This window comes from Ascidia mentula, chromosome 8, assembly GCF_947561715.1.
Source record: "Ascidia mentula chromosome 8, kaAscMent1.1, whole genome shotgun sequence".
Taxonomy (NCBI): domain Eukaryota; kingdom Metazoa; phylum Chordata; class Ascidiacea; order Phlebobranchia; family Ascidiidae; genus Ascidia; species Ascidia mentula.
The window spans coordinates 14,501,681-14,525,539 of NC_138573.1; the positions used below are offsets into that span (position 1 = coordinate 14,501,681).

The 23,859-nt window shown below is 40.7% G+C and overlaps 1 protein-coding gene across 1 annotated transcript; it reads right to left on the reverse strand.

Annotated features, from left to right (window-relative positions):
- Nucleotides 1–3,803: 3,803 nt before the first annotated feature.
- On the reverse strand, nt 3,804–22,359 carry LOC145912037 (NACHT, LRR and PYD domains-containing protein 6-like). Its single transcript, XM_082999463.1, has 12 exons — nt 22,297–22,359; nt 18,240–18,384; nt 11,352–11,531; nt 11,132–11,197; nt 10,963–11,025; nt 5,459–6,778; nt 5,302–5,394; nt 5,004–5,072; nt 4,810–4,902; nt 4,467–4,702; nt 4,235–4,396; nt 3,804–4,169 (listed from the first exon to the last, which is right to left on the reverse strand). The coding sequence occupies exons 1-12, from the start codon at nt 22,348–22,350 to the stop codon at nt 4,107–4,109; spliced, it is 2,544 nt and encodes an 847-aa protein (XP_082855589.1). The 5' UTR covers nt 22,351–22,359; the 3' UTR covers nt 3,804–4,106.
- Nucleotides 22,360–23,859: the final 1,500 nt, after the last annotated feature.

A 23,859-nucleotide genomic window follows, 5' to 3' on the forward strand; every position in this document is an offset into this window, starting at 1 on the left:
TGCATTTATGCCTTCAGCATTGTATATTTGTGGTTTTCAAGTTTTGGGGTGAAAATATTGCTTGTAACGAATAATTTTGTGAATGAATTTGTTTTCCCATAAATTTGAGGTTAGCTCTTCGTTACCCTGAAAATATTACTCCACCTACCAGAAGCGATACCGTTGTTCGGGGTGTGGAAAATTCCCAACAGCCTGCTGTACAGCGTACCGAACATTGTAATAACCTGTACAAATTATGCAAAACCGCAAGCAAGATATACATAGCGTGCTATGATACATCCGTCGCAGAACAACATGACATCACTCTACACGTTAGAGATTAATAATTACCCTAATCACGCGTTGCGCCATAGAAGTTTCGATAGCGCCATCTATACACTGTAAAAGTGCCAATCAAATAGACTCGATAAGCACAATTAGTTTGTGTGGAACGACAGACCACCAGGTTGAATTGTTTTGGAGCAAAGATCGAGTATAGTTTCTATTATGCCATGCTCTACGGCGAATGACGTCCTCTTCAGCTAAAATATTACCAGACCACCAACATAAATTGCTGTTGTTTTACCTGATTTTTCCAAATTCCAGTAGTAAAAAGTTTTATCTTTTCGTATAAACCTTCTAGTACTACCTCCACACAACACCACGTGCAAGAGAAAGGTATCAAAACAAACGATAGTCTCGCAAAGAAACAATTAAAAGTAATTCGAAAGTGCTTTGGTTTCTGTTTGTTTGTTGAATAATTTAGTTTCAAAATTGTGAAAATATTACGCTTTCGAGTGAATCATATCAAGGTGGGCGCTTGTTTAAACCTTTATAATAATAACTTTGCACTGTGGTGTTTAATCACAGTCTAATGGTTTTTCTCCGTATATCGGTCAGCTTTAGTCCTTCGTTAACAACAGTTGCCTTCCCTACCCTTGAAGCTGAAACAATAAAGGCGGTCGAAAACTGTCATGGTGTTTTTAAGCAAGTAGCATACCTAGGAGGTGGACCAAGCGCACTGTAAATTGAAATGTTCATTGAGCAGTTGGTACATAAAAAATACCCAAATTAATTTGCATAGTATGTCAACGTCATATTCAAATAGGATGGAACTTAAAACGGAAAACACAATCCAGAGGGGAAAAATAAATATGCTACACGAAATGTACACGTGTTTTAACGTGTAACAACAATTATATTTGTGTAACTACCCTTCGATATTAGGTGTGTCTTTTTTCAAACTGAATTACACTAAATCCTCGCTAGTTTCGGCGTCATTGAAATTCCGGAAGTTGTATTCGATTGGTTTATATTTCCTGGTGAATTTTGTGTTGCCTAATAAACCTGAAACAAAAATAAACAAAAACTTAAGCATGTGTGTATCCAATAAAGTCATTGAAACTACCGTCGGTTCTTCCTAACCTCAAACAAAGAATGCAGCATGCCTGGTGCAAGCTGTGTAAACAAATCAGAGAGACTAACGTGGGTGTTCATGCCTGATAGAAATGTATGATAGTGTTTGAGAGCAGATAGATGAATCAATAAATAACTGCGTCATTTTTGTTATTTAGGCTGTGTAAAAATTTTTGTGCATTCCCGTATACCGTATCAGTTTTGACAAAAATGTGTTTGCTAAATTTGTGAAAAGACGCAATGCTTGACTGCGGTGCAACACTGCACAAGTAGGTCAACACTCAAGGTTGACCGATTATTGACAAAAACACCTTGTAATGTAGGTCAGTTGAATTACTATAAAACACTTTACTTTATTTCTTCCTATTGTAATAATATTAAGCGTTTGTTGATTACAATGGTTGCTAGCGTTATCATCTATTGGCTCATCCCTGACCCGTAGAATCCCTGACCGTAGAAAAACTATTCCGAGGAACATCGACATTGAAAGTTGGATGAAGCTCTTGTTTGCTTTCGACAACGCAAATCGGGCTGAATGTCAACAAGTATATCAAAGTGAGTAAGAAAATCTGCCCCCAAAATTGGCTTTTAAATATCGCAAACCAAATACGTCCAGCTCAAGCTTCGCTTCGACACATCTTCGAACGACTTAAATGTGGTTATAGATACACCAAATAATGTAACTGATTTAGATCAGGACAAACTCAGAGAAAACCAATGTGGAATGATGCTAACGTCACTTCCGGAATTATCGAGGAACTGCAATCGATGAACCTTGTCCAGTACGGTGAAAGTTTTGTTGCTGAGAAAACGATTTGGACCCTGTCAACGGGGGGTTACTTCGTTTTTTTGGATACGCTGCACAACCAGGCTGACATGATTTGGCCGGATTGCCGTAGGTAAAATGATATTGGAACAATTTGGCTTGTGGCATACCATAAAATCCAGAAGCATTTGGCCGATTAAAGCATGATCGATTATGAAAATCAGTTAGTGGCAGGCCATTCTGTGGTCTTTGGTTGCAGTTTCTCCGAAAGTAGTTTCTCTGTCTGGGAAATCTCTGTTGCTTGGAGTTGTTCTCCTGCCCATTTGATGCTTGTGAAGCATTCATGAAACTGGCTTCTGAAGAGTTTTAATCGTCTTAATATCCTCTGTTTCAGCAAACGTTTATCAAAACTGTCGTTAACAAATGAAAATTAACAGGAGGCGGCGACGACAATGGAATGGCATTTTACACTGGTGTCGCGGATACATTTTGCATAAACATTATTATGGCGTCTGTTTTCTCAGCTAACTCGTCTGAACTAAAATGCCGATCCAACAGCAGCTTTTTAAGCAAAGCGCTGGAAGACGCACTTAATTCTCCATAGTTCGATAGCAAGATTTTCATTTCGCTTAAAAGTTCAATGGGGCGCTGGTTGTCGGAACAGAATGATTAAGGCAAATTCGTCAACCGAACCTGTTTCTGCGGGACACACAAAATTTGAAACTTCTGTTTCAATGCGGCGAACGGAAAACTATCACCTTTGTATAAAATCTAATGACCGACATGTGCGATCTGTTGGTCCCAAAAAACTATGAATGATAGCTGTAAAACGTTCGAAATCGCTATCTTTCCCATACCCTTGAAAAGTGGCAAAACAAATCGCGCAACAATCACGCCAAAACTTTATAATGTCTATCTTGCTCGACAACCTTCCTTTCTGCAACTCATCCCTCTCTAAAGAATTTCTTGATGTCGAGTAAATAAAACCAATGCTTCTATAGGCAACTCAGTGAGCTGTACGTCACTCAAAGGTGGGGGACACACTAGTCTCACAAATGGCCGGCACCCTGCTTGGCCGTGGTTAATCAATAGCCGATGGGTACGAAACGATTTGATTTTACTCACTTATGATATCATCTAAATAGCTGTTCGGTTGCGACTTTAAAGCTCCAATAACGTTAGGCGTAGAAATGATTTAGTTTCGTGCTTTACATGGGGGAATATTGCTCATAAAAACCACCTTCCGTAGCAGCTCAAAACAGCACCAAACTCCGTTACAACCAAAAAACAAAGCGTTTACCTAAATCAAACGCTGAAATCAAAGGATGCAATCACAGGGGAAGGTCATGAAAACTTTAAGCGTTCAATTTATTGCATTAATATTATTATTAAGCTATGTGACCCAGAATGACTCCAATACTAGTAAAGCGGCAACCGAACCTTCATCTAATAACGACTCCAAACAAGCCGCAACAAAAATATGCACGGAAATATAATCTGTTTTTACCAAGTTAATATCTGCGGTTTTCCCGACAATAGGTTAGCCTGCTATCCAATCTCACAGCATACAGAACATTTCACTGAGTAACGTAACTAAAATCAGCAATGATTTATTCTTACAGTATCGAGTACTCGAAAGCCTCAGTATATATACAGTTATCAGGTACATACGCAACATATCGAAAAATGTGACAGGTTATAAAGGACGATGGTCGAAAGAAAAGAAGTATTATAGTTAGGATTAGAGGTTTCAAGCAACAGTGTTATGCGCGGTGCAGGGGATAGTTATGCGATTATAAAACAAAAGGCGAGCGGATGGGCGGACGAGAAAACGAAACACTATAGGCTACATGCAAACGTGGATTGGCGGCAATATGGCGACAATCTAACGGTTTGAATATGTTGGCGATGACTTTAAACAAAATTCGGTTACTTCAAGCAATTTCTAACGACCAAGAAGAGACGGTGCAGTTGTGTCGCTGCTTTGTTTCAAACCTCGCACTTTTGGCTAAATAAACACAAGAAAATTTTGATACTGTATCTGTGTAAATTACAATTAAACAATATTCTTACGGGATGTTGAAGTGTTTTCAACTTTTTCCTCACAATTCTCATAGATTCGGAATCCAGTCCGCAATTAGTGAGGTAGAACTTCTTCACCTTGCCGAGAATCCGACAAATTGATTCAACGTCTTTTTTTTCGAACTCGTTTAGGTTAAGGCCTATAGCTCCCAACTATAAAACAGGAATTAGGATTGAATGTGTGTTTACCACAAAATATTTTTGACTAAAAACAAAAACTGACCTTGTGATTCATCTTCAAAATTCCGTCCGAGATAATGTTAAAGGTTTTGCCATTCAATTGGCAACTGTTTAACATTAGCCACAAATCACGTTTTTGAATCCGAGGAAGAAAATCGGCCAATGCGAAACATTCTGACGGTTTCAGTGGAACCCTGTTCAAATTCAACTCTTCAGGACAGGATAAAGCAATTTTGTCTCTGTATTGTTCCTGCATCTCTTGCAAATCTCCAAGAAAATCTGAAATGGAAAGTGATTCATCACACAAAAATAGTGGAAAGATGGAAAACTAAAACATTCATTTTCCGCGACCTAATGATGTAACTGATATGACGCAAATCTTTAACCTTGTAATGCTTGTCCTTTTAAGTACCATCTGCCATCATGTTTTTCTCGGAGGAATTTTGAAAGCTGTTTCAAAAATTTATCCCCACGTGTGCCTGAAAATAGGTTGAAATAAAAGTATTATGCATGAGTTTAGCATTAACTCCAAAGGTAAGTCATGGTGTAAAATTTCAGAGTTTACGAGCATAAAACAAACCTTTTTTGAATGTGTTTTTAAAAAATCTTCTTGATCCTTTTGGTTCTACCTTGGCAAAATTTGAAGAAACTAAAAAAACAAAATCTGAAAATCATATTCGGGGGCACATGAGTTTAAACACTTGTCAACATTTTTTTATCTGCATTTGCTATATACAGTATAAGCCAACACTTTAAACACAAAAATAATTGCAAACCAGATATTTAATCCTCTGCTTTGTTAAAACTTTCTTATAAATTAATAACAAGCACAATACATTTGCATTATATGAGCAACGATTAAAAAGCGAAGTACTAACATATTTCTTGGTTTCTGCGATTTGTTGTACAGCTGAGAGTACTGTAGGAGCAACTGGGTCCCAAGCAGGTTTCATTGTAGCCTTCTCTAGAGGCTTTGATAAAAATTGCATATAATAAGGTTTTATGTAAATATTTGGTTGTAATACCCGCGCCTACCCGATTTTTGTCCAAACAAAAGTCCACAAACGAAACGCCTTGTTGTGGCCCAATGGGGATTTTCAATCAAATCGTCGACGATTTGATCAAATTCTTCATCTGGCATGAACAGAGCAATGTAGTGCGCTCCGAATACTTCTTGGAGTAACTGGTGCATGAAGTAGAAGAGAGCATCCGCCCCATCAAACATTTTTCGGTTAGGAAGCCAGGAGAATTTTGCCATTTTGATTACTACATCCTGTACTTTTACATCTTCCAACCCTACTTTTCGAAGGTCATCTTGTGTGAACAAAACGGTTTTACGAGCCATACCCTCATATGCCATTTTGCCTAGCGGCAATTTTAGATCATCTAATTTTTTTCCTTTTGCATGCTGGGAGTGGCCAAGTTGTTGAAGAACAGTATCGAATACATTAGTTATGGTGGATATATGGTTGACATCACCAAATAACCCAGCATAAACAATAAATTGTAAGAGCATTGGGTTGCGGCATAAATCAAGTAATTGTGGAGATTTAGTTTCAAATTTCAGCCACAGTTCATCTGCCTTATCTTCCGCATAGCAATAAAACAATGCCTTTGCATCCTTTCCGGAAAGGTCACTGACATAAATTGTGCGCTTAGGTCGTAGGCCCAAAGGTATCGCGAGTAAAGAGTGGGATCGAGATGTAAAAATCAACATGGATTCTGGGAAAAATTGGCGGCTGCAAAGGTTGGCAACAAGTTGTGGTACTGACAAAGAAGCATCAAACTTTATATTTACAGGTGCCATGTTTTCTAGTGTCCACGTTGCTTGATCTAAACCATCAAACACGAAAGCACACTTTTCTGGGTTTTTTATCATCCACTGAAACACCAAACTCAGTGTTTCCTTTGAAGCACCAATAAACTGGTTGTCCAGCAAAAGCTCCTGAAGAGTAATCTGTTTCTCACCATAGTTTAAATGCATTAACTGAAAATGAAGAACCAAGTAATCTTCTGTTGTTAAATGCCTGCACAATTTTTTTGATAGCGTCGTTTTACCGCTACCTGCAGGGCCAAACAAAGCTAGAAATATGCCTTCTTCTTTTTGTTCTTTAAAACTTGAAACCAGTTCCTGAAAGGTAAGATGCTTGCTGACATCATTGTGAGTTTTCTTTATTATTGGTTGGAGCTCATTTTCTTCATTAAGTCCTTTGTAAATATCAATCTCGATAAGCGTTTGTCCAACATCGGGAATTTTGGCTTTCTGAAGTTCTTCACTGTAAGCGACGACGTCAGGGCCAAGTTTTGCCAATTGATGTTTTTTGATTTGATCAACTGCCTGTAGTAGTCTTTCTCCTGAAAATTTTTTTCATATTGCAGCACTTGCTTAAATCAATGACATAGTTGTTTCTCACTTATATCCAATAAAAAACAACGGTCCAAAGCATTTTTCTCGCAATGTATGCGAAATTGTAACCATTGTGCTGACGTGCATGCACATTGTGTGTGGTTAGAATACAACATGTGCACATTGTGCTAGAGAGTAAGCGCATTGTGCACGTTTTGTATGTTTTTAGTGTTTGCATGTTCTGATCGTCTGCAAACACATTGTTTTGTCGCATTTTTTTGTAAGCACGGAGAGTGCAACGGGCGGGGATTTCCGCAATGGTCCGTAATGCGCAAACCACTCCGACCAAAAGGAACGAATCAACTTTACTCCGAATGCGCTGCGGTTTATACACAAACATGAGTAGAATAAGCGACCAAAAACACAGAAAAATTAAAATACACAAATTCTCCTAATTGAATTATTGTAGGACTATGGTCACAAAATGTCGGGTTTTTTCAAAATCAATCACAAAAAGCATCAGTACGCAACTGTCACGTAAATGGTCCTTATTCAAATAAATAGTCTAAACTCAAACAACAACAGATCAACAGGGTTCCACAGAGACAACGGTTTGTATGACGTAACAACGATATATTGTGGTAACGTCAAAGAAAAAAGCAAATAATCACGCGGCATAGAACATATATTTACATGGCACATAAAAGTCCAAGTGTGTCCCATCCCACAGTGGCTCACTCTTTCAAATTTGAAGCATGATTGCAGAACTAATCGGCGCCTTGTTTGAGCGCCCAAAAACACGAAGCACTTGATCAACAAAAACAAGGTTTAAATTGTACACGGAACGACTGCAGTCAGTCCTTTTCAATCGGGAATTAACTATCGGATTAAATTCCTCAGGAACGACAGCAGCATTTAGCGGTAGTGGCGGCCAGTTGATTTCGGGCTCCAGGAAAACATGGTGTCTTTTAACCAAAGACTCGAATTTATTAGGGCTTCGTTAGGTAGACTTCTTATGGCATTATCGGCGGGATTCATTTCGTATGAACGTGCTTCCAAGTGGTAATTTCGGTAAGTCGCCTAATCTCGGCTAGGCGATTGGCAACAGAAACTGGAAACTGTTTGGTAGCATTTGATGCAGAACAACATCACTCCAGAAAAGCGAACACACAATGGACAAGTCTACTTCCTTCCTCATGACGCGATACAACCTCGCAGCGAGCACAGCAGCGGTGAGCTCCAGTCGTGGGATCGTCTTCGTGTTCAACAGGGCAAGTCGGGATTTTTTTTATCAGAAAAGTACAAATGATGCAGTTAGTATTTCAGTGGGGGTTTCAGATTCGCGAAACCTAAATCATCCTTTGGTTAGCAGGTCCTTCAAACGAAGGAGAACTGCAATTGCAGTTTTTACCTCCTTGAAGCATGCGAGGAAGTCATCCACGTAAAAATTGCGCCGTAGTAAATTCAACCTGTGGATCAAAGTATTTACCCAATACATCTGCAGTCTGCTTAGGCAGAAGGTGGCGAAGAAGTCGTTTAACTTGTACAGGACGTCGCGCCAAACAGGTGCACTTTCATCCGATGAGGCGTCGGTGTAGGTCAGGTCGCAAACTTGGGTTCCACTTCAGTGTGGTGGAACATTGCCTTGACCATTCAACTGCCATGGCAACTGGCTGACAGCGAAAGCAGGATAGCACGGAAACCAAATAGCTTACAATATCGGGACCTTTAGTCCCTTTTTAGTCGTTTTGTGAGACGCATTTGCTTCGGACAGCAGAATCACAGACCACACGATGCTTGTCAGGCTTGTGTGGGTTAAACACTGGGTGATGCGGCAGATACCAGATGGGAACGTTTGTCAGGACCTTGTTGTCGTGAATTTCTTTAGGGTTTCTTTTGGATATGTATGTCTGCATAGTGTCTATAAACTTTTCGCAGAACGTCATTGTTGAAAAATCGTCTTTTCCAACCGACCAAGCGCTTTCCCGCGGCTGGTTGGCAGTCGGGCGATTCCAGGTCTTCAAGGTAAAGGGATTCCAAAATGTCCATCTAGATGCTTTACCGATGCCTTCATCGTGTCATATGCAATTCGATCTTTCCTTGATGCGAGTATGTCAAAGACTGATGTCCCGTCGTCAACGTCATTCGTGCGGTCTAAAGAGTGACCAACCAAGAGACGTCTTTAGAGCACAAGACGTCCCTTCCGGTCCAGAACGCAAACACTGCACGTGAAATTCTGCGGGTTTATCGATTCTGATCAGTTGTAGAAAACAATCCAGCCGCGAATCTTTGGACTTCGTTCGGCTGTGAACATGGGACTCGATAGCACGAACAAATGACCAGTAGTTCAATGGATCTCCATCGAACTTTCTGACCACAGGCTGGGACAAAACGATTATTGTATGAAGTCCTCTTCTGGGACAAATCTTCGTGGCGGAGTGACACCATGCTGTATGTTCGATGGAAACGTATGGGGACTTTGATACGCCTTCACAACGGGTGGACTGGCAGTTTGCGGGAAAAACGGCTTTGTATTCGTGATAGTTAGTGGTGGCCGTGGCACGACAGGGACAGGTGGATAAACATTTACCAGATGTCCTTAAATCACACAAAACGGGACCTCCAGCCATGGTTTCTTCCTCCCACGCACGTAATTTTAGTTAATTTTGGTCAAAACTCATCGTTGTTTTCATCTTCGTTCAATCTCAAATTCTGCTTGAAGCTTGGTCATATCAGTTTAGCACGAGCGGCACGCAATTGGCAGTGAAGTTTAACAAATTCTCCAGGTAATATTTGAAAGACGGTGTGGGGCAATTTTGCCCCGTGTGAATTTGTTATGTGATAATGCTCAACACAATTGTTTTTTTACAGCTCTGACTCGGCACCATTGCAACCAATTACCAATTACGTTTCCATGTCGCAAACGGCTAAATTTTGGCCATCAAAATAGGGTGTTTCAATTTGGTTTGTACCAATTTAAAAAAATTTTGGTTTGTGCCATTCACCATTTTTAATGCAAAACATCAGTTTTTCGAATGTTATAGCGGCATCACGAGCTTTGCACGAATCGCACGATATGAGCTTGATTGATGTCAAAAGTCAAAGTGAGTATTCTTACTCACAATTAAATTTATAAATACGAAAAAGGGGTTTACTACAGACTTATGTGTGTCTGGTCTGTTGTGTATCCTGTATTGTAGTGTGAATGTGTTCTAACGTAGGGTGTGTACTAATTCAGCATCGAAGGCAGTAGTTAAATATGTTGTTGATGTGGCTGTGGTAACTTTGTTAGATGATGTAAATCAATAACAACTGCAAAAAATTTTGAGCATGTCGGTGTTAGAAGATTGTCATACCAAGCAGCTGCGAAGATTTTGAATGAGACACAGGTTGGCAATGATAATAATTTTGTTTAGGTTTTTGTTTGAAATTGTGCTTGATACAGGTCAACAGATTTGTGGCCGGCATTTAAAGTTTCGGTATGTGGCAATAAATGAATGGATGGAAATTTTTAGAATGAGGAAATCAACTTTTGATGAAGTCGTGTTATTTGTCAAGGATGGTATGAAACCTGATAAGTTTTCAGGCCTTTAAATAATAACAGGGCGAAGCATACACATAGTACCCAAATACTTGTTGTGTTGCAGATAACAGTTGGGTCAGATAGCCTGGCCCTGTTGACAAGAGAGTTGCAATTGAAATTTTTGAATCACTCTCCGTCAATAAATTTATGAGTGTTTAAATCTTTGTTTAGAGTTCTTAAAACTTCAGAGAAGTGTAAAGCACTGTAACAGGTGAATGTGTGCGACATGAAACACGTAAAATATGGACCAAATACTTTGTGTTTGGCCAAAGCGGGACATGGAAACTCTCAAGAAACTGGTCAACAGATACAATTTTTTAGGTTTTCAAATCAGTGAAATAACAGTTACGCTTGAATGTGTGGGTGACAAAACATGACCTGTTTATTGAAAACAGACAATTATTTTAATGAATTGTAATTTAATTTTTGACTTTTTTTAATTTTTTGGGGAGATTATCTGGTACAAATTACAATAAAAACATGAAAAACAAAGAGTATGTTCTTAAAATTGATCATGTGTCTTAGCCCCGAGGCAAATTGATATCTAAACATACAATAAAATATGCATATTTTTACACGAAGGTGGAAAGTGTGTGCTATTTATATTACCTTCCTGGTTTAATTTCTCGATTCCAGGCAGGTTCGTTGGTTGATGTGCATCCGTAATTTCATCTAAGAATATTCAGTTATTACATCCCACTATACTAAGTGTCGAAATCGTATTTCAGTTGATTAGGGAATGCTTTTTTTAAACATAACAATACAAGCCTTAGTATACCTTCATTGTGACCTGTATGAAACTCTTCAAGAAGTTTTGGGAGATCGGACTGATTGGCACTTTCACCTACATACGAGATACGTATTAAATCACTTTCTTTTGAAATATGTTGGAATTTTAATTACGACGCAACGCCACAACCTCAACATTTACCATGTCACGTGTCTAAGTCAAATGAAAACCAAAGAATTTAAATTGCTTATAAGTGAAGCAGGCTGACCGTGGAAGCGTTTCCAACTCAACAACATTTGATATTTTTGCTCCTGGATATTTTTCTCACAATCGACTTCAATGTTGTCGATTACATCTTCGGGAAGGTTGAGCTTCACACGAGCAAATTCTTTCCAACGTTTGTTGGGAATTTTTCGAACTACCTCATAAAATTCACCAGCATTGGAACCTAAACCAGCATAATAGTCATTGTAACGGACAGAACTGAGTATGATTTCTGTGGGTGCACTCATGCGCGGAAACTTATTTTGTGTTTGGGTTGTGCGCGTGCTTGTAATGTTGAGTTAGTGTATCCATTGCAATCTAGTTATTTGTACGTTATTTTAATGCCTTCTTGGCTGTGATCAGTTGCATTCTATTTGAATAAGGTGGAGCCGTGTAGGCATTTAGTTTTAAATCGTGTTTATTCTAGTTTTATTTATCTGTTTGCTGTGAAACTGCAAATTGGAATAAAAGGTTGAGAATTGCACGCATATAAAAAAGTACACGGCAATTAAGGATCTGTATCCTACATTGAATTTAAAACTAAAGTCAAAACTGCATTGTTTTGAGTTACGTCTGTGATCTGTTCACATTGTGACGTAATACGCAACGTGCATAGTTGATTGGAATGGATGAAGCAGGCGAGGAGCCCAATGTTTCTAAGGAACTGTTTAAAATACTGAACGTTGTGCGCTCGGGAAATGGTTCTGTAGGGAGATCAAACGCTTCAACAAACTGTGGTTCCTTTGGAAAAAGTTTGCGTTCCAACAGCTCGCGTGCACGTAGACTTGTTGATAAAAAATCACTGGCACTAAAGTATGCTCAGGAACAAGTTGCCATTGAGGAAGAAAAACTGCTTGTTGAAGCTGAACAACGTCGTTTAACGTTGGAAGATGAACAACGTCGTTTAACGTTGGAAGATGAACAACGTCGTTTAACTATGGAATCTGAGCGTCGACGTATAGAACTTGAAGGTAAAATAAAGAGCTTTGAATTGAAAAAGCAAATGGCTAAAGCCAGGGAAGAGGTGGCACAGGCCACACTGGCTGCTGAACATGTCAGTGAAAGTTGCTCTTCATCAGAATCTTTGTCTGATATTGCGTTAGATGGTACACCAGCAAAAAGGTTGCCAATGAAACGTTTGACGTGCTTGACTAAGGCTTTCGATGAGCGGCGTGGCGGAAAAGTTTCGGTTCATGATGTTTCGCCAACATCACCTTTTCTACTAGGAAGACCACATGTTAATGCTGCATCTATAAATGTTCGTGCTGATCACGAATCACCACTTGTTGCATCAAACTCGTTGGGTCCACTGTTAGAATTGGACGGGGCGCATAAAGATTTGCCGCCGTCTCGGAGGGAAACTGGTATTTTGCCTGCAACCGATACTGATATTCCAGGCAAAGGGAGAAACGCTGACGTGGAATATGGGACTCTTGATCAAAGCCCTATGAACCAACCTCTTGGACCTGCAGTATCAGGTACTAGACCGACTTCAGATATGGTGTTTTTTGCTGAAATGATCAAACAAAGTTTTAATTTGCCACGCTTGACCATAGAGAAGTTTGATGGTGACCCGTACAACTATCACAAATTTCTAAATGACTTTGATCGTCAGATCAATCAAACGAACCTAAGTAACTCTGAAAAACTTAGTTACCTTTGTGAATTTTGCACTGGACTTGCAAGGTCTAACATTGTGGAATGCAAAAGTTTGCCATCTGATATGGGCTATTCTGAAGCATTGAAAATACTACACCATCGTCATGGACGAATTGAATTGGTGGTTCGTGCACATATGGACAAACTGATTGGAAGGAACCAGCTGCGAGAAAATGACTTTCGAGGTTTGCAAATGTTTCGTGCGCAGGCAGCCGAAAGTTACAAATTGTTTGGAAGATGGAGTTGTCGCTACACGCTGGACTTGCCACAGAATTTGGAGGCTATGGCTCAGAGAATGCCACCGGATTATATTGCACAGTTCATTACAAAGTGTTCGAAACTTAGACTCAAAGGAATATCTCCAACGTTCCAGACTTTGCTTAATTTCTTGGAAGTTAAGTGTGAAGACATTCTGTCGCCGATGATGAAATACCTTGTGCGGGATACTCAAAAGACAAAGGTTCGAACCAGTATGGTAAACAATCTCGAAGTGTGTTTAATACGGTTGTAGCGAACACGGAGTCTGATGGACATCATTGTAAAGGGTTGGTGGAATGTCGAGATTGCGGTGGACGACATAGCTTAAAGGATTGCAAGTCATTTATAGGACGATCCCTCAAGGAGAAATACCAGTTGGCCCGTCGTTGCAGACTGTGTTTTAAGTGCCTTGGGGCTGGACACTACATTGATGCATGTCCATCTGAGGAGACATGCCAAGTAAAAGGTTGTAGCAAGTCGCATCATACACTGCTACATTGGAGCAAGATTAACAATGCATTGGGACAGTCACGTAAGCGGCGAAGCTCAAGTGCCGCCATTGACCCAGATACGGTAAATGGGGTCGGTGTTGTTGCTTCAACGTCTACTGCTCGATCATTTAATGTGCGATTGAAAGTTGTGCCCGTCAAGGTACGTACTGTTACATCGGATAAATGTGTACTTACATATGCATTTTTGGATAATGGTGCGAATACGACCCTGTGCTCTTCTCGTCTAATGGATAAGCTTGGGCTTAGTGGCAGGTTGAATCCTTTGTCTATTGAAACTATAGCGGGGACGCATAAGATTGATAGTTATTGTGCGACTCTTTCTGTTCATGGTGTGGGACAACATGCTGATGTCGTCTATGACCTAACTGATGTTAGGGTTGTTCCAAAATTACCCAGCTTGGCTGGGAGCATTCCTGTTGGCGAAGACAGTTTAAGATACCCACATATTAGCCATTTAGACTTACCCGTGGTTCGAGATGGTGTGGTTGATTTATTGCTGGCAGCTGATCTGCCTGAAGTTCATGAATATACAGAGATTATCCGTGGAGGTCATGGAGAACCTGATGCATTACATACACCGCTTGGATGGTGTCTGTTTGGTACAGAACGCAACAGGGGAGAGCCTCAAGCATCAGTAAATTTTGTACAGACTAGCTGTGATCAGTGTGGTCAACTTGATGAAATATTTGGACGAGACTTCATGGATCAGGGAGGTCATAAGCCCACATACTCATTGGAGGACAAGCGGGCTCTTGCTGTGATGGAAAGCACGGCCACTTTGGTGGATGGACATTACCAAATGAGCCTGCCCTGGAAGTCTGATAACCTAAAGCTGCCGTACAATAGAAATATGGCAGAGAGAAGACTAAAGAACCTTATGCGTCGCTTACAGAATGACGAGAAGCTTTGTGAGCAATATAAGAAGAAGATTGCCAAATCCATTGAAAACGGATTTGCTCGTCGGATTCCGGATGAATGTCTGAAGCGTACTGATAAAACGTGGTATATTCCTCATCATGCCACTGGGAAGAAGTTTCGCATTGTATTTGACTGTGCAGCAACGTTCAAAGGAACATCTCTTAATGACAATCTGTTTCACGGCCCTGATTTGACCAACTCTCTTGTTGGTGTGCTTTTACGCTTTCGCCAAGACCCTGTGGCAATTATAGCGGATATTAAAGCCATGTTTCATCAGGTTAGAGTCCTGCCTGTGGATTGTGACTCTTTGCGGTTTCTTTGGTGGCCTGCAGGTGATTTCACAAAGCCACCAGTTGATTATCAAATGATGGTCCACCTGTTTGGAGCAACAAGTTCTCCCAGCTGTGCAAGTTTTGCATTGAAAAAGACCGTGTCGGATAACAGCCATCTTGTTGGTGAAGATGCTGCAAAGAGTGTTTCAAACAATTTTTATGTGGATGATTGGCTGGTGTCAGTCGCTTCTACGAAGCAAGCAATTACCTTGGTAAGGGACGTTACCACAATATTGGATATGGGGGGTTTTCATTTGACTAAATTTGTGAGCAATTCTTCAGAGGTTCTTGAGTCACTTCCTGGCTCAAACCACAATATTTCCTTCCTTGATTTAGACTTTGAACACCAGTTAGTTGGTCGTACACTGGGTGTCCGATGGGACATAGTTAAGGATTCTTTTGGGTTTAGAGTAAACATATCACCCAAGCCATATACCCGTAGAGGGGTTTTGTCAATGATGAGTCAAGTGTACGGCCCCTTAGGTTTCATGCAGCCTTTTCTTCTGCCCATGCGGTGCCTTCTGCAGGGTCTTTGTAACTTAAGTTTAGGATGGGATGACCCCCTTCCTTCAGATGCATTAGTGCACTGGGAAGAGTGGCTTAGACAATTGCCTCTGTTGGAGCACCTGCACATTCCTCGTTGTTTAAGGCCACCTTTAGGGTTTACTTCTGTACAATTACATTGCTTTGGGGATGCTAGTAATTTAGGATATGGTGCAGTGTGCTACCTTCGATTTGTTGACTCGGTTGGTCATGTCAGTATTTCATTAGTTTGCGGCAAAAGCCGAGTCACTCCCTTAAAGCCCGTTACCGTTCCGCGGCTGGAGTTGGTAGCTGCTGTTATTACAGCGAAGCTCGGTGCTATGGTGGTGCGCGAGTTGGATTACGTCATCGACAACATGATGTTTTGGACCGATTCGTTGACCGTGTTGCACTATATCCACAACACTTCAACAAGATTTCAGACATTTGTCGCCAACCGTCTTGCTGTGATTCATGACTTGTCGAAGCCTTCACAGTGGCATCACGTTGGTACCAAGGATAACCCGGCGGATATTGCTTCGCGTGGTGTAATGCCGAAGGAATACAGTAATGTACGGACGTGGTTTGAAGGACCGGAGTTCTTGCAGAAGGAGGCGAAATTTTGGCCAAGCCGGCCGAATTTGGAAATTGGTTTATTCCAGGACGATTTGGAGATAAAGAGGCAGCGGCGTGTGTATGTCACGATTGCGTCTCCCGATGTGCTGCATCTTTTGCTGCTTCGCTATTCGTGTTTCAAAAGGCTACAGAAGGCGGTCGCGTGGTTGCTGCGTTTTAAACGGTGGATAATTTGGAAATTCTCTCGCCGAGAGGATAGAAGACCAACATTTGAAGTTGAGGGACTTACAACCCACGAGATAACAAATGCGACACTGAGCATTGTTCGACTTGTGCAACGAAAGTCATTTCCGGAGGATGTAAGATGTTTGTTGAACTATGAGAGTTTTGCAGAAGCTTTGCACCATACTACTACTACACCCAATTACAAATCTAATTTGTGTCCTCTCAACCCGTGTCGCGTTAAGGATGTACTGTATGTTGGAGGACGACTGCAACGAGCGAATTTGGACCACGAACGTATGCATCAAATCATCATGCCGTATCGGCACCATGTCACCGAATTGCTAGTCATGGACTGCCACATTAGAGAAGGACATTGTGGGGTGCTACATGTTCTTGCTTCTCTAAGACTCAAGTACTGGATAATTAAAGGACATTCCGCGGTGAGAAGTGTTTTGCGGAAATGCCTTTTGTGCAAATTAAGGAGCGCCAAACCCGGGACGCAGATATTGGGGCAGGTGACTCTGGAGCGAGTTACAATTGGAAAACCTCCGTTTTCAAGTACTGGTGTAGATTATATGGGGCCTCTCTTTGTGAAGCTTGGAAGAAGTCAAGTTAAACGCTACGTTTGTGTTTTTACGTGTTTATGCACAAGGGCAGTGCATTTGGAAGTGTCTCCGTTACTGGATACCTCGGCGTTTATTAACGCATATCGTCGTTTCACTTGTCGCCGTGGTGTCCCGACTGATATGTTTAGCGACAATGGAACAAATTTTGTCGGCGCAGAGCAGGAGCTTCGGGAAAGAATCAGTCAATGGAACCAACATCATGTCCATTCAAGTTTGCTGCAAGTTGGGACGAATTGGCATTTTAACCCACCAGCGGCCAGTCATCAGGGAGGAATATGGGAGAGAATCATCCGGTCAGTTCGACGGGTTCTGTGCGCTTTGCTTGGGAGCACTTCTTTGACCGATGATACCTTAACGACCTTAATAAGTGAGGTAGAACGTATACTGAACAATCGTCCGCTAACATCAGTTAGTGACGATGCCAAGGATTTAAAGGCTCTCACACCAAATGGGTTGTTGATCAATTCGCTTCATCCTTCCCTCTCTCCTGGAGTTTTTTGCAAGGCAGATGGTTATCGTCGATCCTGGCGTATGGCGCAGATGTTGGCTGATCGGTTTTGGGAGCGCTGGATGCGCGAATATATGCCTTTGCTCCAGGTGCGTCAGAAGTGGATGCATCCTTCGCGAAACCTTGCTGTTGGAGATTTAGTTTTAATTGCTGATAACCAGACACCACGCGGTGATTGGCCAAAAGGAATGATTGAAGAGGTCTTCCCCGACAAGGAAGGATCTGTTCGCAGAGTGTGTGTTCGTACTGCGCGTGCTGTATTCAAACGCGATGTACGTAAGATTTGTCTCCTGGAGGCAGCATGACTTGTGTGTGGTGTTGTTTAGTGTTTGTTCTGCCGTTTTATTGATAAATAATTATGTGGTCATTATTTAGGGGTCGGAATGTAACGGACAGAACTGAGTATGATTTCTGTGGGTGCACTCATGCGCGGAAACTTATTTTGTGTTTGGGTTGTGCGCGTGCTTGTAATGTGGAGTTAGTGTATCCATTGCAATCTAGTTATTTCTACGTTATTTTAATGCCTTCTTGGCTGTGATAAGTTGCATTCTATTTGAATAAGGTGGAGCCGTGTAGGCATTTAGTTTTAAATCGTGTTTATTCTAGTTTTATTTATCTGTTTGCTGTGAAACTGCAAATTGGAATAAAAGGTTGAGAATTGCACGCATATAAAAAAGTACACGGCAATTAAGGATCTGTATCCTACAGTCATTATCTAGCCACTAAATTAAATTATAATCATAAAACAATCGATACCTTGTTGATATCCGGACTTGGAGGTTGTAGGAGCATCTGATTCAGTGTCAACTGGCGATGCTTCTTGTTGACGGTGATGGTGTTGGTGTACCACAACTGTCTGGTGTTGCACGACTTGGTGTTGAACGTCACCAATGTGAAGGTTCTGGGATGAAACTAATATTAATAAAAGTAACATTCATCTTTTTTTATTTATTTTTTTATAGAAACGGCTTATAAAAGGTATAATAATTTCCATCTGGAGTTTCAGGGTCTTTTTTCGTGAAGTAAAATTATGCGCGTTGAAAGTGACTGAATTGTCGACAAAGGTTAACTTGTAATTGTCGGTTGCTGCGACATCAAGTGCGCATGCAAGAGAATTTTGTGACTTTAAATTGGACGTAGTTTAAATTGTGTTTTGTCCGTTCAATTAATGTTTGATTTGCCAAATCTTTGTTTTAAATGTGCGTTTGTTTGTGTACAGAAAACTACGTTGAAAAGAATCCGTTTCTCTAACAGGCGAGAGGATAATGTGTCAGTGCGTGATTTATTGCCTTGTCCACCTGCGAACGAGTCGAATCGTGATTTGTTGTTAAGTAATTCCAATATGGACGAATCGGGTGATATTGGTGGGCTCGACATTGAGCCTAACTGTGACCCTGCTATGAATATAGTTTTTGTCCATATTGACGACGCGAGTCGTTTGTCACTAAAACCTGTTCCTCGTCGTTCTTCACGTTCCAATTTTGGTGTTCCACCTCCGAGCTATGGCAACAATTTATAGCTGGGGAGAACGTTGTGAAATAAAGACAAGACTCGGTATGTGTCAACTGCGGTACGCAAGTTGCCCTGAGCCTTGCGAGCTTTACGCTTGCGTAATTAACTATGTGCTACCGCGCACGTGCTTTGTTACAGTGTAGTTTCTTGTTCTAATCCAAACGTGATGAACTGTTTTTTTTACCTTTATGTTTTACAGTTGCTCCTAAGTTACAGTGTCTTAAAACCGCATGTACGGCCAAATAAGCGATTAATGTCATAACAATGACAATTTTGGACACGAAACAAATCAGTAGCCTACAGCAAGAACACGCATAGCAGACTTAGTTTTAGTTGCAGCAGCCAACGAAACACATCTGTACGCTGCAGGAGTCTCCAAAAGGACTAAAACCAAACTTTTAACAGAGCACGAGCGTGTGTACCTCTCTTCGTGGCCCGAACTGTTGAAACGAGCTCCTGCTTACCTCGATATTGTACCTGTACGCGTACGAAGCTGCTGGAAACGTCTCGATTCGGGAGCTAATCAGACGTTTTGTGAACGGCAGCTGGCTGAGCAGCTACAGGCACCACCGGAATCAGGTGTAGGCTTTAAAATGAGCATAATGGCGACTACTGAACCGGTGGATGTCGGTAGAGTGCCACGCCACACCATGCCCTCTAAATGACAAAAGAAAGGTAGACTTGTGTGTTCATGAATGGCGACAAAGTCCGGAATATGGCAACGGGCCGTCGCCATTTATGCTCATTTTAAAGCGTACATTACAATTACAAGTTAAAAATGAGCAGGAGAAACGGATTTTCGTCGCTTGGATTCTGCGTGTTTGTACCTACATTCTTTAAAATTGCAAAACGAAGTATGTCAGTTACAAGCACTCCAGTGACTGCAGAATAGATACAAGACGCAGAAAACGCGCTTGTAACAAACGTACGACGCAGAATGGATGAAGGCAATTGAAAAGAAATCGCATCATATCCCGCAATCGCACTCATCTGGTAGATCAGCTGGTTAACTAACACCGCAACCAGATAGGCCAGCATTCAGGCGCTAACCCCACGCTGAATTCTATTAAGTGGGTCACGCGTGTTGTCATGCACGTGAATATGCAGCTATAACGCTTGTTGTCGCTACAACACACTCATAGAGTAAAGGGCCAACTCCAGTATAAGTAAACAAGTCAACAACAAGCTCCACGCAACAAACTAACGACTTGCTCAGGAGTCGCGTTGCTACCCGGGCGTTTAATGGTTGCACCGGTTCCTTCAACGGATGCATTTGTCAACGCCATGCGACGCTTAAATGCTCGTCGTGGTTCCCCGTTTTTCTGGCATCACCTGAACTTGCAGAGACCCCTATTTTTTGGTCTCTTTATCAGCATTGTTTTTTATCAAACCCTGTTTAAGCTCGGACATAGAGCCTCTGCATCCAAAGCTTTGACCACTAGATTTTGTGTTGCCTTGTTTCTTGTCTGATTTTCAAGTCACGAGTTCTAGTAAGTAATGTTTGCTGTCTTTGTAGTATTCGTCCACAGTAACTCGGTGACCAACAGTTATTATGTACACCGTAGGTTCCTTGACCAGATTCCAAACAGGCCACCACTAATTAAATGCCTGTCATTAGTAATAACACGAATTTGGTAGAACAAAGATTTCATAAATTGTGTAATCTGCATACAGATGGCCACTGTTTAGGTCTCATCAGTGCAGCTGGTGTGACTATCAGACGACTTTGCTGACCAAACGGCCAAGCAAAGACTTCTACTTTGTGGTAACTATTGTATGGGAACTATACAATCACAGTCATCCGTTGGGCACCAAACTAGGTGCAACCTACGAAAAAAACAAGGTGGAAACACTAGAGCCAATCAATGTTCAACCAATAGCGCCGTCAGGCCCGTGTTACAATAATTATTCAAAGTAGAGCCAGTTATTGGCAAGATCAGGTTCACACTATCCAAAACTATACGAACCTTGTCTGGTTTACGGGAAAGAAGAACAGGGTGATGAGGTAAATACCAACAAACTACATCACATTAATCGATCTTTTTGTGTCCTTGGTAATATAGAATTCCATGGTATAGCAACGAACCTTTCATTTCTATTCAATTTCCTGTAGCCTCTCATGGATATAAAGTTTGATGTCATACGATAGTAGCATGATATTAGATTATTATATTACAGTTTGATTGGGGTAGGAGTTGCAAAACGATACACACCGATAACAGTATGTGCCAATATTTGTTACGTATTCAAGCACAATGTACGAGACTATTACTGACTGAACATGTCCTATACTGACAATAGTGGACAGTACTTATAAACATGTCAGAATATCAGGTGGTTGACAATGGTCAAACAATACAACTTTGCAAATGAAAACACCAAGCAAGGAGGTTGCCGAATATTCGACGTCGGGATCTACAAAATCTTTAGGCTGACCACGTACAAACGATAACCGGGTAAAAATGATCAACACCCTGCAATCAATATATCACTTTTGCTTGTTTGTGTGTCCATTTCATCTTTTTTTGTGAAATCCTAATCATTTTTGTCGCACGTTTAATTTTTGGGATACATACGGTATAAGTTCTTTTAAACCAACTTGTCTATCTATGACTTGAATGCAAGGACAAATCCAAACTGTTTGTGTATTGTTTTTTTTATATATTCGTTTCTTGTTATATTTTTGTAATTCATTTGTATCACCGGAATGTGATGTCACTGGACGCTAAGTAGCCATAAACTTAATCAATGTATTTCAAGGTACATGCACAGTTAGCCCATAAGAACATCTTTTACAGCTGGATTTAAGGCTGAAGAGTAATTCGTTCGTTTATGTTGGTAATACCCATGTAAAACGACAAAAACCGAATTTTCATCTGAAACAAATGAACTCAAAATAGAACGCAAGGAACATTTGCAGTTTTACCATGTTTATATGCGAACAACTCGCTTGAATATTGCATCTTTTCTCTCATGACCTACAAAACGTCTAACATTTGTTAATCTACAAGTGCAAGTTTTGAAATAGTCCAATTGTGTACATCCGTTTACCGCTGTCGATACTCCCATCAAATGCGTTAAAAATAGAATCAAGATTGATTGACATTCCTTCTTGTATGTGAGGTATATTTTATAAAACAACAATCCTTTGGTGGGTTTACAAGTTATACACTTTAAACATTAATAAACAATAACCATCTAGCGCCCCACACACGTATAATTTTTCTGTAGCTAGTTCAAACCAGTTGTACAAAACCTATTACACAAAATTGTCTCTATTCAATATTAAGAACAAACTTACCTTGGCAGTAACATTGTAGGAATTATTTTCGTTTTCTGTTTGTCGTTCGGCCATTGTTGTATTAGAAGGAGGCGATGTAAAGAAGGCGATGCTTTGTATTGCGTGCAGTATATAAATATAATACATACACACAACCTATACAAACATAAAGTTTAAAAAATCCACGTTACGACCACACCCTTCGCATGATCGCACTTTATAACAACGTATCTTGGAAATCACCATATTTGTATTTTCTTAGACAATGTCCTTTTTCAAAGAACAAATCTTCAAAATAAACACGGAATTGCAACTAATAGTATAGAGGTCAACTATTTATGTCGTTTATTTGCGCTCAACAAACAGCAAGAATGCAATTTAACTTCAGTTATTTATGGTTCCGACTTCGCGTCTAATGCTGCAGATAAATATTGGCGGAAAATGCATTGGTTTAGATGAAAGTTATTTGCTAAAACGCGTGTAGCGCAGCCCTAAATCCATTTTGGGAAAAATTTACGTTTACGCAAAGCAGAAATTGTCGAAGAATATAACCACCAAGCACCAAAAACGAAAATTAGGTGAAGAAAAACTTCTTGTATTAACGGCAACTAGCTCATCTGGCAGGAACTCAGCTGTTTTGAGCGTTTTTATTGCGGCGAATATGTCTTGATCGTATCCAAACTGACAGCAGACGGACACTAAAGCTTATGACAGCAGACGGACACTAAAGCTTATCTCATACTAATGGGAGCAGAAATACCAATATGCGTCCTTCAGTAGTCTACAGTAAAGAACACGCAAGAAGACTTAGTTTCAGTCATAGCACCGAGCAAACTCGTTTAAAGCTGCAATATTTTTTTGGACAGTAAATTAGAAAATGATATAGACACTATATGTGCGCATGACACAAAAAATTGTGTTGCAGTAGACCAAATGAATCGGCAATTTCCTAAATATTCTATATTGTCACAAACGCGCTACCGCGTATGCATCGGTGCTTATTCTATCGTCAAATAGACCATAGATCACTGCTACGACATGCTTTGAACCATTTTGACTTCGCTCTGTGCAACCTCATTGAAGGGAAAAAATAATGTGAATAAATAATCAACGTTTTACTCTATCGTTGAAATGTAACCTCCACGTATTTGCTGGAAAACTAACTAATTCGTTGTGGGTAAAAATACAACCAATCAGATAGTCACAAGCGTTTCGAACTAACAGCAATTAGCGCGCCTGACAGCAACTTGCGTGCGATTTTATTGCGGCGAATAAGTCTTGCTCGTGTCCAAACTGACAGCAGACGGATGCTAAAGCTTATCTCTTACTATTGGAAGCAGATGTTACTAAAACTGCTTGCAATCAATCTTATGCCTTCTGTGAATCGAAAACAGTTTTATTGAGCCTTAACCCCAGTTCTCACGGTTTCAGTCAATCCAGCTTGGTATTGCGCGAGTGCTGTCTCAAACAGGTACAGGTAGTTCCGCCACAGCTTTCATGATCAGAGTCAATATTTGTCTGAAAGCTTCGCCAAACATTCCGGATCGAACAAGGGTCTCAACGGATGAGTTTCGTTGAAGGCGG

What these genes read in the sequence shown, in the direction of transcription:
- LOC145912037 (XM_082999463.1), bottom strand. Translation starts at nt 22,350, where the DNA reads ATGGCCGAACGACAAACAGAAAACGAAAATAATTCCTACAATGTTACT. An exon ending in GAGTTGGAAACGCTTCCACG is followed by an intron (nt 11,198 to 11,351) that starts GTCAGCCTGCTT and finishes TCTCGTATGTAG; the next exon opens with GTGAAAGTGCCAATCAGTCC. An exon ending in TTTTGAAGATGAATCACAAG is followed by an intron (nt 4,397 to 4,466) that starts GTCAGTTTTTGT and finishes CCTGTTTTATAG; the next exon opens with TTGGGAGCTATAGGCCTTAA.